At 42.5% G+C, this 17,432-nt stretch overlaps 1 protein-coding gene across 3 annotated transcripts in view; it reads right to left on the bottom strand.

Moving 5' to 3' along the window:
* LOC106604487 (uncharacterized) overlaps positions 1 to 17,432 on the bottom strand; it is a 34,873-nt gene that overhangs the window by 3,673 nt on the left and 13,768 nt on the right. For all 3 annotated transcript variants that reach the window (XR_006769999.2, XM_014199165.3, XM_014199158.3), the window contains 3 exons: positions 7,185 to 7,349; positions 4,725 to 4,849; positions 140 to 4,445 (listed from right to left, as the gene is read on the bottom strand). Coding sequence is in view for 2 of the 3 variants with exons in the window: in XM_014199165.3 (XP_014054640.3) it covers positions 140 to 4,445; positions 4,725 to 4,849; positions 7,185 to 7,349 (4,596 nt within the window). In the remaining variant the exon portion in view is untranslated. The remainder of the gene's footprint in view (positions 1 to 139; positions 4,446 to 4,724; positions 4,850 to 7,184; positions 7,350 to 17,432) is intronic.

Genomic DNA, 17,432 nt, shown 5'->3' with positions numbered 1-17,432 from the left:
AACAGAAAACATGAGCTCACATGAAGGAAAGCAAGTGTGAGTGAAAACACAATACAGTGGGTACCTTGGGTACCATAAATACCTTAAAATTGTATTTTGTAAATTGCTACTGGCCTTTTGATACAGTATGGTACTTTACCTCAAAGCGGCTGTATACCTTCCTCTCCTTCCGCATGCTCTCGATTCTCTGAAGTAGCTTCTCCCGCTCCTGAGAAGTTCTAGTCGGGCCTCTGCTCTGTCCTTGGGCTGATGCTTCCTCCTTACCACTAACACCCCGGTCAGCCTCATCCTGTTTGGCATCATCAGTGACAGCAGATTCTGTAGTGAGTTCTGTCCGGCTCTGGCTGTTAGCAGAAATCTGCCCTAAAAGGAGCTTTGTGTCATCTCTTAGGTTGCTGCTTGAGAGTACATTGACAGTAGATAAATGGTAGTGGGACTGGCTTACTTTAGCTTGCTTCACTGGGGGTGATATGGGATTAGTTTGATCTGTAGGGCTCTCTGGTTTCATAGTGCTATCATTCTCTTTGGTTTCATCAGGACTCTGAGGTCCATGGGAGGCGGATTCTCCAGGAGCACTTTTGCTCATTGTCTCAGCATCACCTGCTTTCTTGTCACCTTTAGCGGCAGGAGAACTTCCAGCTTTTTGCTCTTTGATAAGGTTACTTAGTTTGCCCTTCTTACTGTTATCCACAATGACAGATGAAGCTGGGACAGTGTCATGAGAGGCAGTAGAATGAGTTGGGTTTGAGTTACTTGATGGGCTGGATTCTACAAGGACAGGGTTGAATGGTGAGGTAGACTCAGTTGGGGTATGATTAGGAGAGGAACAATATTCTGTTGGGGTGAGGTTTGGAGAAGTGATAGATTTTGTTTGGCCAGACATGGGGCACAAAACTGATCCACCTGACGCAGACATAGGGGAGGAATGTGATTTTGTTTGAGTAGGGTTAGAAAATGCACTGGAATCTGTTGGGGTGGGGTCAGGAGATGCACCTGGTTCCGTTGGGGTGTTGTCAGGAAGAGGGTTGGGTTCTCTTGTTGGATTGGAAGAAGAACTAGATTGTGTTGGTGTTAGGATGGGAGATTTGTTGGTTTGTTCCGTGACATGCTTTGGCGATGGAAGTGAGGAGTTGGGGGAGTCATTAAACTCTGTTGTGGTGGGCTTTGGAGAGGAGTTGGATGCTGTTTTGGAGGGTTTGGGGGATAAAACAAACTCATCTTGGCCAGGACTAGGAGAGGAGTAGGGTTTTATTGGGTTGGTCTTTGGAGCGGGTGACTTCAACTCAGTTGTGGCAATTGTAAACAATGACTCCTTTGTGGAGGGATTGGGAGAGATGTTAGAGTCTATTGGTGTTGATGAAGTGGACCCAACTAAGGTGGATGTAGGTAAGGAACTGGATTTTGTTTGGGTAGAGCTTGGCAGAAGGCTAAGATCTGTTGCAGGGATTGAGGACGAGCAAGATTGCATTGGGGTAGGGCTAAGAGATTCCTTGGAATCAGTTTTGTCAGGCTTGGGAGACACAACTGGCTCAACTAGACCAGGAATAATGGGGGGACTTGATTGCAATGGGATGGTATGAGCGGAGGTGCTGGATTTTGATGGAATGGGATGAGAAGAGACACTTGATTCGGATTGGGTGGGGCTCAGAGGTTTGTTGGACTCTACTGTGACTGGTTTAGAGGATAGTAATTGTTGCTTTGACAGGGGGTTAGATGAACTGGACTCCTTAAGGGTGGGGGTAAGGGCTGAGCTCAAATCTTTTGCTGCATGTTTAAATGAAGTGAGATTAGTTAAACTGAAACTCGTTGATGTCGGAGATAATGACGAGCTAACTTCTGTTAGGGTGAGTGGAAGAGATGGGCTCAGCTCCTTTGAAGCAGGATTTGAAGACTTTGGTTCCTTTGGTGATAGTTTATATAAAGTAAACTCCTTTGGAGCGATGTTAAAGCTACGCTCTTTTGAGGTGTGCTCAAGAAATGCACTTGTATCTCTAGGGTTAACTTCAGACACACTTTGGTTCTGACTGTTCTTCAGCTCAATCTTCTCAGCATCCGTAGAGACTCTAAGTAGCCCATCGTCACCAGATAATCTACGCCCGAGGAATGATTTGGAGTCACTTTTGGAAAGATTAAGTTCTTCCTGTTCTTTATTTTTAGAAGCCTTGTCTTTGACATCAAGATGTAATGAGCCATGTGTTGCCATGGATGTTTTGTTCTCCTGTGAGACTGGTGAGATCTCCAGTGTTTCTGAAGAGGCCTGTGTTGATGTAGCTGGCTTTTTGGTAGAAATGTCTGCTGGATTAGGTGGGGTCTCTGTTGATGTAGCTGGCTTTTTGGTGGAAGTGTCTGCTGGATTAGGTGGGGTCTCTGTTGATGTTGCTGGCTTTTTGGTTGAAGTATCTGCTGGATTAAGTAGGGCCTCTGTTGATGTTTCTGTCTTTTTGTTTAATGTATCTTCTGGTTTAAGAGGTCCCTCTGTTGATGTAGATGGCTTTTTGGTGGAAGTATCTGCTGGATTTAGTGGAGCCACTGGAAGAGTAGGTTCTACACTTGTGACTGGGTCCTTTGTTTTCAAGTCAAATGGAGTCACTGGATTTAGAGGAGCTTTTTCAGCGCTGCTCTCAGACTCTGAAGCCTTTGCAGCTTTTCGTTTGGCAGCCAACGCTTTAAAAAACTTGAACCTACTGTCTGGATCATTCATATCTATATAGAATGTATTGCTCAATGAAGATGGCAGGTGTGCTGTTTGTATGGTTTTGGGTTGCTCAATTTGAGCAGATTTGGATGGATGTGCACATTGTACCGTTTTGCTTTCTTCTTCATGGTCAGGTTTAGGTTGTTCCTTTGAAGAGGCCATGTCGGTGCCCACAGGAGGATTATTTTGCAATTCCTTATCACTGGCATCAGTAGTGATGTCCTCAGATTTCAAAGACTCTATGGTTGACTTATCAACTGTTGCTGGCTTATTACATCTCCATTCAAAATGTTCTCTTGTTATGGATCTTCGTTTTCCCAAAATCTGAGCGGTCAAGGATAATCTAGATTGGTCATCTTCCTCGTTGGCAGTTTCCTCGCAATGTTGGCCTGAGGTAAGGTTCAGTTCTTGAGAGATATGCTGTTCTAGTTGTGAGCTGAAGATTAGTGAGGATCTTAGCCTTGAGGTCCTTTGGATAGCAGGGTTGATCCTCCTACGGAATGACTCTTCTCTTTTGGGCTCTTTTACCTCCATGTCCTCTGATTTGTCGCCTTCATCTGTAGCCATGCTAACAATAATATCTGGTGTTCTTGAATGTTCTGGGCGTTTGGTCTTTAACCTGAGCCCTGCAATCTTGGGTAACTCTTTGGCATTAAACTTGGGATCTGATACCAGTGGAGCAAATATTATTCCTTGTGAGGTATTAAGGGGCTCTTCAAAGGGGTCATTTCCAAAAGGCTGTGAAATGTCTTCTTCTCCAGCATCATCATATGCACTGAGGTATGAGCTGATCCTCCAATCTCGCATCCCCTGCTTTGCACTGGGATCCTGTGTTTTACGGTCCGAACCAGACCCAACAAAAAACTGCTTCTGTTCAGACGGGTTTTGTTGTGTTGGGGAGGTCTGACAGGCATAAGGATGGCCCACGCTCAGTCTTTTTGCGTTTGAATGACAAAAGGGACCCTCTCCTGGATGTGATAATTTGTCTGAGTCATGTCCCATCTCCACAGAAAGTTTCGATAACGATAAATAATTCACTACAGGGTCATAGTTGTCTGGTGGCTCTATCTCTATTCCATGTGGGTACCCAGACTCAGAATACTGATCCATCGGAGGGTACCCTTGGTCCCTGAATTGATCGTAGCTACCATAACCAGGCTCTGGCCCTGTTCTCTGGTAGTGATGCTGTTCCCTATGTATCTTCCTGCTCTGGGTTGCCATACCCTCCTCAAAGTTGGCTTGGTGCTGCATGAATTGAGAGGAGGAGTGTCTGGCATAAGTTCCCTCTGCATAACTGGGCCTTTTAGAGCCAGAAAAATCCATTGTGTTCGACTGCATCATAGGGTGACCTTGTTCCATAAAATACTGCTGCTCTATTCTAAATTGCTGTGAGGAGTACTTGTTTCTGTGCATATCAAGTGAACCCTGATCTAGTGACCTGTGGATGTGCTCGTGCCTTCCAGGGGGCATTCTTTTCTGATCATCAAAGGAATGTCTAGCCCATTCTTTAGGACGAGAGCTCTCTATGGGCAGGAACTTTCTGGGATCTCTGAACAATGGTGGCCTATCAGTGCTGTATTGGCTGTCAGATAAACTGCTGTAGTCTGGCACTGGAACAAGGACATTTTCAGGTACCAAAGGTTGGGACTGTGCAAACAGGATCCGGAACTCCTCATCAAAAGTAGTCACAAGCTGTCCAAGAAAGAGGTGAGCCATGCAACGGTGAATCTTCTCAAAAGACCACATGAAGCTGTGGGCAGAGAGATTCATGGAATTTCATTACACAGCATAATGTAGCAAAATATACATATTACAATGGAATAAGGAACTCTTAACTCCCTTACTATGCAAATGCAAAGCAATTGCTAAATTACAATGCAACAATAATGTTACTACACAGGTGTAAGAGAAACTTAATGTACAGTTTCTTAAATCCACATTACTAATGTCAGGTCTGCTTGAGAAATCATGCAACATTTGTACAATTTTAAAACACTTTGTACCACGTTCTTCATTTTTGAACCCTCACCTATAGTTTCCACTCAGGACAGCCCTGCAGTCTGTCAGCAAGAAGCGATCCAGCATCTGACCCTTGAAGGACTTTCCAGAGCGACAGCGATAGGTGATGCCTGACACAGTTCTGACACGCATGAACTGCAAGATAAAAACATGATGTTCTTATTAGATGTTCTCCAAAAAGAACTGAATTGGTTCCACATGAATAATGATTGACTTTGAGTAGTTGTTGTTCATTGAATGGGAACAAAGGAGGGAGGAGCCAGTGGGTCTTCATGTTCACGGTTGAGAGGAAGAGCTATTCATATCCCAAGCCTACAGGTTTCCTTTATTGGTCTTCACGGATCCACAAGTACCCGAATACCCAAGACACGATCTGGGACCCGAGCGGGTCCGGATCCAGAATTATAAATAATGTCACGGGTCTGGGTCGGATCTGATATGATTGCCACGGGTCTCAGGTATGTGCAATTTTAACTGACTTGTCTGGAAAGGCCCGCACAGATCCGAATGCAACAGTCGAGAGAGAGATATTTCTTTTTAATCACTCATACTGCTGCTCTTGCTTTTCAAGAGAGTGGAGCATGGCGCATGGCGCTTGTTGTTGGCCAATCATAAGTCATCAAAGCGGTAAAATGCCACAGTCATAGAGCCTCCATGTTTCGCAAAAGTTAGGAGATATCTAATCAATGGAAGATGGAATTAAAATTACGGAATTAAAAGTTAAAGAAGAATAGGCTACAATGACGAAGAGCCAACAGGTAGACTGCTTCTTAATATTCTGAGTGGAGTTGTTGTTATTTGTAACTGTAGGATGAGAAAGCACATGCACTGCAGGCTTAATTAGCCTAGCTAGCTAACGTTAGCTAGCTTCTCCCGGTTTGATGCAGTCAAGACAGGTACTATGTAATCATATTTGATGATAAATAACCCAGCTATTGAAGCTATTAATCTACTATAGCACAAGTCGACTTGGTTGGTTGCTGTCTCTTGTCTCTCCCTGCTTCCAGTGTCACTCGCTCACAGTACAGCCCCTCCCCTGCACCTCTCTCCCTTTTCTCATGCTTTATCAGCTCTGGTTAATAAAGGAGCTTAAAAAACTTTTTAGGGCTAGGGGGCAGTTTCCTGAATTTCCACCTCTCTGACGTGCCCAAGGTAAACTGCCTGTTACTCAGGCCCAGAAGCTAGGATATGCATATAATTGGTGGAATTGGATAAAAAACACTCTGAAGTTTCTAAAACTGTTAAAATAATGTATGTGAGTATAACAGAACTGATATGGCAGGCGAAAAGCCGAGTAAAATCCATCCGTAAAAAAAAATTCACAGGCCTTTTCAATGGAACCCTATGGGATATACAAATAAATAGCTCCCAGATTGCAGTGCCTATGGCTTCCACTAGATGTCAACAGTCTTTATACAAGGTTTCAGGCTTGTTTCTTGAAAAACTAACAAGTGGTTAGGTGACGCTCATTAGGAAAGTATTCTTGTGGCGCGCGTGAATGAGGGCGCGCTCTTCGTTATTTATCTTCCCTATTGAACATACTAATCTCCGTATTAAATATGATCATTTATTTAGATATTAGAGTACCTAAGGATTAATGAGAAACATTGTTTGACTTGTTTGGACGAACTTTACCGGTAACTTTTTGGATTCATTTGTCTGCATGTTGAACAAGTGGATTACTGAAATCAATGGCGCCAACTAAACAGACTTTTTTGGAGTTAAAGAAGGACTTTATCTAACACAACGACCATTCATTGTGTAGCTGGGACCCTTCGGATTGCAAACAGAGGAAGATCTTCAAAGGTAAGTGATTTATTTTATCGCTATTCGTGAATTTTGTGACGCCTGTGCTGGTTTCAAAAATATGTTGATGTGGGGCGCTGTCCTCAGATAATCGAATGCTATGCTTTCGCCGTAAAGCCTATTGTAAATCGGACAACGCAGTTCGATTACCAAGAACCTAAGCTTTTGAATGATGTAAGACAGTTGTATTTCCATGAATGTTTAATATTACGATTTTTTATTTTGAATTTGGCGCTCTGCAATTACAATGGTGTTGCCGAATTTGAACCCTCTAGCGGGATCTGATCCCTAAGAGCTTTAAAAAAAAAGACTTTTCTGCTGCTTTACTGCTGATCGGACCGGGTCTGGATTCGACCAGGTCTATACGGAACGGGTCTAGTTGTCTTCGGGTCCGTTCAGAATGGGTATCTATATAAAAAAAAAATATTTATGCATATCGGGTCTGGATGGTACAGCCCAGGTCCATTTCGGTACGGGTCCAACTTTTTGACCTCTAGTTTCCTTTCCGTTTAAGTTCCTTACTGAATATGAACTTCCAGAGGAAAGCCTTATAAGGGAAAATGCCCTAAAATCCATCAAGTATCAAAGACAAAATTATAAACGTGTCCTAATTGAAAAACTCCAGCACATATATTCAAGATATTGCACCACTTCATAGACTCACTTGTATGCTCTCCAGATTGACCCGGCAGTTGGAAGCCATGGTAGTAAAGTGGTGTGCATTCTGTTCATCCAGAATGATATACACTGCAACATTTCGCATGGCAGCATCCAGAATATCAGCGAAGATGTCCACATCTGTAAAGGTGTCCATTACCACAGCAATCACCTGGTGAGGACAACAGAGCACACTAAGATTAGGCCTACATTCATTTCAAATGTTAAAGCATGCAATAGTGAGGCATTATACACACATTATATGCTGTGCAATTATTCTACACATAGGTGTAGTCGGCACATACACTACGGTGAAAAAGTATTTGCCCCCTTTCTGATTTATTTCTCTATTTTTGCATAGTTTATTTTACTGAATGTTATCAGATCTTCAACCAAAACCTAATATTAGATAAAGGGAACCTGAGTTTACAAACAACAAAAAAATATATTATTATCAAATAAATATTTATTTAATTAACAAAGTCATACAACACCCAATTCCAATGGGTGAAAAAGTAATTGCCCTCTAACACACAATAACTGGCTGTGCCACCTTTAGCTACAATGACTATAACCATATGCTTCCTGTAGTTGCTGATCAGTCTCTCACATCGCTGTTTGGTTTTCGCCAGACATAATGGAACCCATCTCGTCCAAAACGTTGACTCAAGTTTGCTAAAAAAAAATCACCTGGAAGCACCTGGATGATCATTAAGACTCTTGGAAGAATGTTCTACGGACAGATGAGTCAAAAGTATCACTTTTTGGATGACATGGGTCCCATTATGCCTGGTGAAAGCCAAACACTGCATTCCACAGGAAGAACCTTATACCAGGCCTCCTGAGTGGCGCAGCGGTCTAAGGCACTGCATTGTAGTGCTAGAGGCTTCACTACAGATCCGGGTTCGTTCCCGGCAGCTGGCCACAACTGGGAGACTCATGAGGTTGCGCACAATTGGCCCAGCATCGTCCGGGTTTGGGGAGGGTTCAGCCGGCCGGGATGTCCTTGTTCCATCTCGCTCTAGCGACTCCTGTGGAGGGCTGGGTGCTGACATGGTTGCCAGTTGGACTGTGTTTTCTCTGACACATTGGTGTGGCTGGCTTCCGGGTTAACCGAGCAGTGTGTCAAGAAACAGTGCGGCTTAGCAGTGTCGTGTTTCAGAGGACACATGGCTCTCAGCCTTCGCCTCTCCCAAGTCCGTATGTGAGTTGCAGCGATGGGACACGATTGTAACAACCAATTGGAGAGAAAAAGGGGTAAAAAGTGTTTAAAAAAGAACAAATAAAATAACCTTACACCAACGGTCAAGCTTGGGGATGCTTTTCTGCCTCAGGACCTGGACCTGGACGACCAGGCCATCCATCTGTGAGCTGAAGCTGAAGCGCAGCTGAGTCATACAGCAAGAGAATAATTAAACTCACAATCAAGTCTACATGAAAATGGCTAAAAAGCAACACATTTGAAGATTTGGAATGGCCTAGTCCAGGTATTCCCAAACTTGGGGGCATACCCCCAAATGCCGTCGGAGGTACGCCAAATAAAAATGTGATTCCATTTTTTTTCCCATTTAAAAATAAATAACATTTGTTAAAAAAACTGTGAAGAATTCTTTTAGTTTTCAGACAGTCCATTTAGTAAGAACCGCGTCCATAGAGACACATACCAGCTCTACTGGTAGTACTGCAACTACCAGCAGTACTACACCTGCACCTGTCGACAACACAAGTTGTTCTGCTTCCACGAGCACATCCAATGCTAGCATCAGTAATTCTACATTTGTTGTTAGCCCAGCTAGCATGTACACTGACAGTTGTGAATCTGATGCAGCGGAAGAGCTACTGCCCCCTTACCCGGGAAAGCACTGAACAACAGACAGGGATGTTGGACCATCGAAGAGGCGCAAATATGGTGAGAACTACATTGATTTGGTGTTCACTTACACTACCGTTCAAAAGATTGGGGTCACTTAGAAACGTCCTTGTTTTTGAAAGAAAAGCAAAAAAAATTGTCCATTAAAATAACATAAAATGGATCAAAAATACAGTGTAGACATTATTAATGTTGTAAATGACTATTGTAGCTGGAAATGGCAGATTTGTATGGAATATCTACATACTGTAGGCGTACAGAGGCACATTATCAGCAACCATCACTTATCTGTTCCAATGGCACGTTGTGTTAGCGAATCCAAATTTTTCATTTTAAAAGGCAAATTGATACTTAGAAAACCCTTTTGCAATTATGTTAGCACAGCTGAAAACAGTTGTCCTGATTAAAGAAGCAATAAAACTGGCCTTCTTTAGACTAGTTGAGTATCTGGAGCATCGGCATTTTTGGGTTCGATTACAGGCTCAAAATTGCCAGAAACAAAGAACATTCTTCTGAAACTCATCAGTCTATTCTCTTTTCCAGCTACAATAGTCATTTACAACATTAACAATGTCTACACTGTATTTCTGATCAATTGTATGTTATTTTAATGGACAAAAAAATAGCTTTTCTTTCAAAAACAAGGGCATTTCTAAGTGACGCCAAACTTTTGAATGGTAGTCTATGTGCAAAAGTATTATCTCACAACTCAATGAAACCTTCACTTTTGCGCAGACATAAAATTAAACAAAAATAAGCCACAGGAGTTTTTGGAGTGACAATTAAGACGACTTTTGAGTAATAAGACATATGTAAAAGCAACAGATACCATTAATAACAAGGGGCTAGAAGCGTCTTATATGGTGAGCTACCGAGTGGCTAGGACAGGGAAGCCCCATACTATTGTGGAGGACTTAATTCTTCCTGATGCCGCGGATATGGCGGGACAATGCTGGGGGAAAAGGCCCAAAAAAACTACACAGACAATGCCTTCATCAAACAACACTGTTTCACGAAGCATCAGTGACATGGCAGGAGATGTTTTAAAACAATTACTGCTTCGCATACAAGCCAGTGAATTCTATGTGTTACAGCTGTATGAGTCAAAAGACATGGCAGGCCTGGCACAGCTCCTGGTGTATGTCCGTTAAATTTATAGGGGGTCAATTAAGGAAGACATCCTCTTCTGCAAATCACTGGAAACCAGGACAACAGAAGAGGATATATTTTAAGTACTGGACAGCTTTGTGACATCAAATGGACTTTGGTGGTCAAGATGTGTTGGTATCTGTACTGATTGCGCAAAAGCCATGCCAGGGAGACATAGTGGAGTTGTAACGCACGTGCAAGCAGTTGCTCCTTACACTGCAGCATCCATGAGAGGCTCTTGCTGCCAAGGGAAAGCCTGACAGCTTGAAAGACGTTTTGGACATTACAGTGAAAATGGCTAACTTTGTTAACGTGTCTGGGCTAGGGGGCAGTATTTTCACGTCCGGATAAAAAACGGACCCGATTTAAACTACTCTTGCCCAGAAACGAGAATATGCATAGTATTAGTAGATTTGGATAGAAAACACTCTAAAGTTTCTAAAACTGTTTGAATGGTGTCTGTGAGTATAACAGAACTCATATGGCAGGCAAAAACCTGAGAAGATTCCATGCAGGAAGTGGCCTGTCTGACAATTTGTAGACCTTCTGTTGCATCTCTATCAAAATTACAGCATCTGAGCTGTTACGTGACACTTTCTAAGGCTCCATTGGCTCTCTAAAGCCTTCAGAAAGCGGATTGATGCGTCTCCTGTCTCTGGGCAGATAACAGGAGCAGAGTTTGTCAGTGGTCTGCCTGGGGACAGAGAGACTGGAGATGCGCGTTCACGAGACCTCGCCATTTTTTTCCTTCCCTCTTTGAATGAATACAACGTTGTCCGGTTGGAATATTATCGCTATTTTACGAGAAAAATAGCATAAACATGGATTTTAAACAGCGTTTGACATGCTTCTAAGTACGGTAATGGAATATTTTGCATTTTTTTTGTCACGAAATGCGCTCGCGCATTACCCTTTGGATAGTGACCTGAACGCACGAACAAAACGGAGGTACTTGGATATAACTATGGATTATTTGGAACCAAAACAACATTTGTTGTTGAAGTAGAAGTCCTGGGAGTGCATTCTGACGAAGAACAGCAAAGGTAATCCAATTTTTGTAATAGTAATTCTGAGTTTAGGTTGCCCTGATGTTGGTGGGTGTCTGAATAGCTAGCCTGTGATGGCTGAGCTATGTACTCAAAATATTGCAAAATGTGCTTTCGCCGAAAAGCTATTTTAAAATCTGACATAGCGGTTGCATAAAAAGCTGGTTTTTGATATAAATATCAACTTGATTGAACAAAACATGCATGTATTGTATAACATAATGTCCTAGGAGTGTCATCTGATGACGATCATCAAAGGTTAGTGCTGCATTTAGCTGTGGTTTGGGTTTTTGTGACATATATGCTTGCTTTGAAAATGGCTGTGTGATTATTTTTGGCTGGGTACTCTCCTGACATAATCTAATGTTTTGCTTTCGCTGTAAAGCCTTTTTGAAATCGGACAATGTGGTTGGATTAACGAGAGTCTTATCTTTCAAATGGTGTAAAATAGTCATATTTTTGAGAAATTGAAGTTATAGGATTTTTGAGGAATTTGTATTTCGCGCCACCCGATTCCACTGGCTGTTGAATAGAGTGGGACGCTAACGTCCCACCTAGCCCATAGAAGTTAAAGCAAGGCCCCTGAACTCTCGTGTATTTTCTGCACTATACAATGATATGGGCAGCGACCATGTAACGCTTTCACAACATACAGAAGTGCGCTGGTTAGCAAAGTATTGACACACATGTTTTTATTGAGAGACAAGCTTAAAGTTTTCTTTACTGACCATAATTTTCACTTGTCTGACCGCTTGCATGGTGACGAGTTTCTCACACGACTGGCCTATCTGGGTGATGTTTTTTCTCGCCTGAATGATCTGAATCTAGGATTACAGGGACTCTCGGCAACTATATTCAATGTGTGGGACAAAATTGAGGCCATGATTAGGAAGTTGGAGCTCTTCTCTGTCTGCATAACAAGGACAACACACAGGTCTTCCCATCATTGTATGATTTTTTGTGTGCAAATGAACTCAAGCTTATGGACAATGTCAAAGGTGATATAGCGAAGCACCTGAGTGAGTTTGGTGCGCAATTACACAGGTACTTTCCCGAAACAGATGACACAAACAACTGGATTCGTTATCCCTTTCATGCCCTGCCTCCAGTCCACTTACCGATATCTGAAGAAGAGATTCTGTGAAAATGTATTTGAATCAGAAGCCACTGCCAGATTTCTGGATTGGGCTGCGCTCAGAGTATCCTGCCTTGGCAAATTGCTGTTAATAACCTGTTAGGGCTAGGGGGCAGTATTGACACGGCTGGATAAAAAACATACCCGATTTAATCTGGTTACTACTCCTGCCCAGTAACTAGAATATGCATATCATTATTGGCTTTGGATAGAAAACACCCTAAAGTTTCTAAAACTGTTTGAATGGTGTCTGTGAGTATAACAGAACTCCTATGGCAGGCCAAAACCTGAGAAGATTTCAAGCAGGAAGTGGCCTGTCTGAGAAGTAGTGTTTCATCTTGGCTCTTTTTATTGAAGACTCAGGATCTGTGCAATAACGTGACACTTCCTACGTCTTCCATAGGGTCTCAGAGCCCGGGAAAAAGTTGAACGATATCGAGGCAGGCTCTGGCTGAAACACTTTATCGCTTTTGGCAAGTGGCCACTCAGAGTACTATGGGCTTAGGCGCGTGCCCGCTTCGACCGAATGCTTTCTTTTCCTTTGTCTGTTTATCTAAACGCAGATTCCCGGTCGGAATATTATCGCTTTTTTATGAGAAAAATGGCATAAAAATTGATTTTAAACAGCGGTTGACATGCTTCGAAGTACGGTAATGGAATATTTAGAATTCTTTTGTCACGAATTGCGCCATGCTCGTCACCCTTAGTTACCCTTTAGGATAGTGTCTAGAACGCACGAACAAAAGGCCGCTGTTTGGATATAATGATGGATTATTTTGGACCAAACCAACATTTGTTATTGAAGTAGAAGTCCTGGGAGTGCATTCTGACGAAGACAACAAAGGTAATAACATTTTTCTTATAGTAAATCTGACTTTGATGAGTGCTAAACCTGCTGGGTGTCTAAATAGCTAGCCCTGTGATGCCGGGCTATCTACTGAGAATATTGCAAAATGTGCTTTCACCGAAAAGCTATTTTAAAATCAGATATATCGAGTGCATAGAGGAGTTCTGTATCTATAATTCTTAAAATAATTGTTATGCTTTTTCTGAACGTTTATCGTGAGTAATTTAGTAAATTCACCGGCAGTGTTCGGTGGGAATGCTAGTCACATGCTATTCACATGCTAATGTAAAAAGCTGTTTTTTGATATAAATATGAACTTGATTGAACAAAACATGCATGTATTGTATAACATAATGTCCTAGGGTTGTCATCTGATGAAGATCATCAAAGGTTAGTGCTACAGTTAGCTGTGGTTTGGGTTTATGTGACATTATATGCTAGCTTGAAAAATGGGTGTCTGATTATTTCTGGCTGGGGACTCTGCTGACATAATCTAATGTTTTGCTTTCGTTGTAAAGCCTTTTTGAAATCGGACAGTGTGGTTAGATTAACAAGAGTCTTATCTTTAAAATGGTGTAAAATAGTCATATTTTTGAAAAATTGAAGTAATATCATATCTAAGGTATTTGAATAACGCGCCACAGGATTCAACTGGCTGTTGAGTAGGTGGGATGCAAGCGTCCCACCTAGCCCATAGAGGTTGAGACACTGATGCCCTCTGCAACCACGTACCTATGTGAGAGTAGATTCTCGGCCCTCACTTGCATGAAAACGAAATACAGGCACAGACTGTGTGTGGAAAATGATTTAAGACTGAGACTCTCTCCAATACAACCCAACATTGCAGAGTTATGTGCATGCTTTCAAGCACACCCTTCTCATTAACCTGAGTTATTCACCATTTTCAATGAACACATTTTACATGTAAGATGTTTAAATATAGAGCAAAATGATTGATTATTATTATTTGTGCCCTGGTTCTTTAAGAGCTCTTTGTCACTTCCCATGAGCCGGGTTGTGACAAAAACTCACACTCATTCTTATGTTTAATAACTGTATTGTATAGTGTGTGTGTGTGTGTGTGGCAGGCTTACAATGATGGCAAAAAACAACATTTGAGAGTGTGCTGACCCTGGTGCTAGAGGGGTTACGCAGCTGGAGGTTGAATGTTTGAAGGGGTACGGGACTACAAAAAGTTTGGGAACCACTGGCCTAGTCAAAGACCTATCCCAGTTGAGATGTTGTGGCAGGACTTGAAACGAGCAGTTCATGCTTGAAAATCCACAAATATCGCTAAGTTAAAGCAGTTCTGCATGCAAGAGTGGACCAAAATTCCTCCACAGTGATGTGAGAGACTGAGAGGGCTGCCTCGCTTCTAGTTCTTAGGAAACTAAGCAGTATTTTCTTTTTTATGTATTATTTCTTACATTGTTAGCCCAGAAAATGTTGTGTGTTATTACATACAGCCATGAAGAACTATTGGATATCAGAGCAACGGTAACTCACCAGCACTACCAGAATTACAACAAGGAATACAACTTTCCCGAAGCGGATCCTTTGTTCGCACCACCCAGGGCAAATTAACTGATTCCAGAGGCCGACCCAAAACAACGCTGGTGGAGAAGAAGAATTCGGAGCGGTCTTCTAGTCAGACTTAGGAGGCGCGCACACCACCCACCACTAATGTTCAGTCCCTGGATAACAAAGTTGACGAGATCAGGGCAAGGGTTTCTTTCCAGAGAGACAACCGGGATTGTAACATACTTTGTTTCACGGAAACATGTCTCTCTCTGGATATACTGTCGGAGTCGGACCAGCCATCTGGATTCTCAGTTCATTGCACTGACAGGAATAAACATCTCTCTGGGTAGAAGAAGGGCGGGGGTGTATGTGTCATGGCTAACGACTCATGGTGTAATTGTAATAATATACAGGAACTCAAGTCCTTTTGTTCACCCGATCTAGAATATCTTGTAATCAAATGCCGACCCTGTTATCTCCCATGAGAATTCTCTTCGGTTATTGTCACGGCCGTGCATACCCCCCCCCCTCAAGCCGATACCACGACAGCCCTCAAGAGCTTCTCTGGACTTTATGCAAACTGGAAATCTTTTGACAATGGCACCGAAGGAGTTGGCCGCCGTTTTCCGATCCCATAACCAATTTTTCTATTGTGTATGTTTTTTCGCATTATTTGTAAGTTATTTTGTACATAATGTTTCTGCCACTGTGTCTTATGACCGAAAAGAGCTTCTAGATATCAGGACAGCGATTACTCACCCCATACTGGAAGAATACTTTTTCTTCAATGAGTCGAACGGGAAGGATTTACTTCAGACGCCTGACAAGGCCCTCATCCCCGTCATTCACAGGAGAAAGAGACAGAGGTATCGTGGACGAAGATCTGGGTGCCTTGTTAGGATCCGTCGCCAAGAGGGTAATATACCTTTACCATCGGTCCTATTAGCCAACGTACAATCAATTGATAATAAAATAGACGAACTACGATCACGTATATCCTACCAACGAGACATTAACTGATTTCTGCTCTCGTAAAAGCCTGGGTTTTCTGCACGTTAACACCATAAGCTTATTACCTAAAAATAATACATTGAAAGTGTGGGTTCACAGCTCCAATCCAGATGTGTTGGTCATTAGTGAGACATGGTTAAGGAAGAGTATTATGAATACTGATGTTAACCTTTCTGGTTATAACCTTTTTCGGCAAGACAGATCTTCCAAAGGTGGGGTAATGGAAATCTTTACCAAGGATCATCTTCAGTGCTCGGTTGTCTCCACCAAGTCTGTCCCCAAACAATTTGATTTGCTGGTCTTAAGCATTAAACTTTCAAATACCTATTTGTTCACTGTTGCTGGGTGCTACCGTCCTCCATCAGCAGCAGCCTGTACCCTACCTGCCCTAAGTTCTCTCCTGGCCCCTTACACCAAGTCTGAATTTGTTCTGCTAGGTGACCTAAACTGGGACATGCTTAACCCACCTGACCAAGTCCTAAAGCAATGGGACTCCCTAAATCTTCCTCAGATTATTGCCAATCCGACAAGGTATGACTCCAAACACCCAGAAAAGGCTACTCTCCTTGATGTTATCTTCACAAATAATCCTGATAGGTATCAGTCTGGCATTTTCTGTAATGACCTCAGTGATCACTGTTTTACAGCCTGTGTTCGTAATGGCTGCTCAGTGAAACGACCTGTCCTGATTTGTTAGACGCTTGCAAAAAACTTTCATGAGCAAGCCTTCCTTCATGAACTGGTCTCTGTAAAATGGTATAGAATCAGCTTGATCCCCTCTTTTTTTATATTTTCAGTGGTATTGTTAACAAACACGTCCCCATAAAGAAAATTACAATTAAAAAAAGGTTCTAGGTTCTGGGCAGGAGTAATAATCAGATTAAATCGGGTACGTTTTTTATCCGGCCATGAAAATACTGCCCCCTATCCATAACAAGTTAAAGACCTGGAGAATAAACCCTCCTCCTCACTGCTGCCCATGTCCCTTAATGTTGATGATGTGGTTGTTACTGACAAGAAGCACATGGCTGAGCTCTTTAATCACCACTTCATTAAGTCAGGATTCCTATTTGACTAAGCCATGCCTCCTTGCCCGTCCAACATTTCCTCATCTCCCACACCTTTTAATGCGGCTATCCCTGATGCTCCTCCCTCTTTTCCCCTGCTCCGCTACAAAGTTTCTCCCTGCAGGCGGTCACTGAGTCCGAGGTGCTAAAGGAGCTCCTGAAACTTGACCCCAAAAAATCATCTGGGTCAGATGGTTTAGACCCTTTCTTCTTTAACTTCTTTTGGAACGGGGGGCAGTATTGAGTAGCTTGGATGAATAAGGTGCCCAGAGTAAACTGCCTGCTACTCAGGCCCAGAAGCTAGAATATGCATATAATAGATATATTAGATTTGGATAGGAAACACTCTAAAGTTTCCAAAATTGTCAAAAGAATATCTGTGAGTATAACAGAACTCATATGGCAGGCAAAAACCTGAGAAAAATCCAGCCAGGAAGTGGGAAATCTGAGGTTTGTTGTTTTTTTTAAGTGATTGCCTATCCAATATACTGTGTCTATGGGGTCAGATTGTACTTCCTAAGGCTTTCACTAGATGTCAACAGTCTTTAGAATGTTGTTTCGGGCTTCTACTGTGAAAGGGGAGCGAATAAGAGCTGTTTGAACCAGGGG

The sequence above is a fragment of the Salmo salar genome, chromosome 01 (genome assembly GCF_965601325.2).
Source record: "Salmo salar chromosome 01, fSalSal1, whole genome shotgun sequence".
Classification (NCBI taxonomy): domain Eukaryota; kingdom Metazoa; phylum Chordata; class Actinopteri; order Salmoniformes; family Salmonidae; genus Salmo; species Salmo salar.
This window is presented reverse-complemented; position numbering and strand designations above follow the sequence as displayed.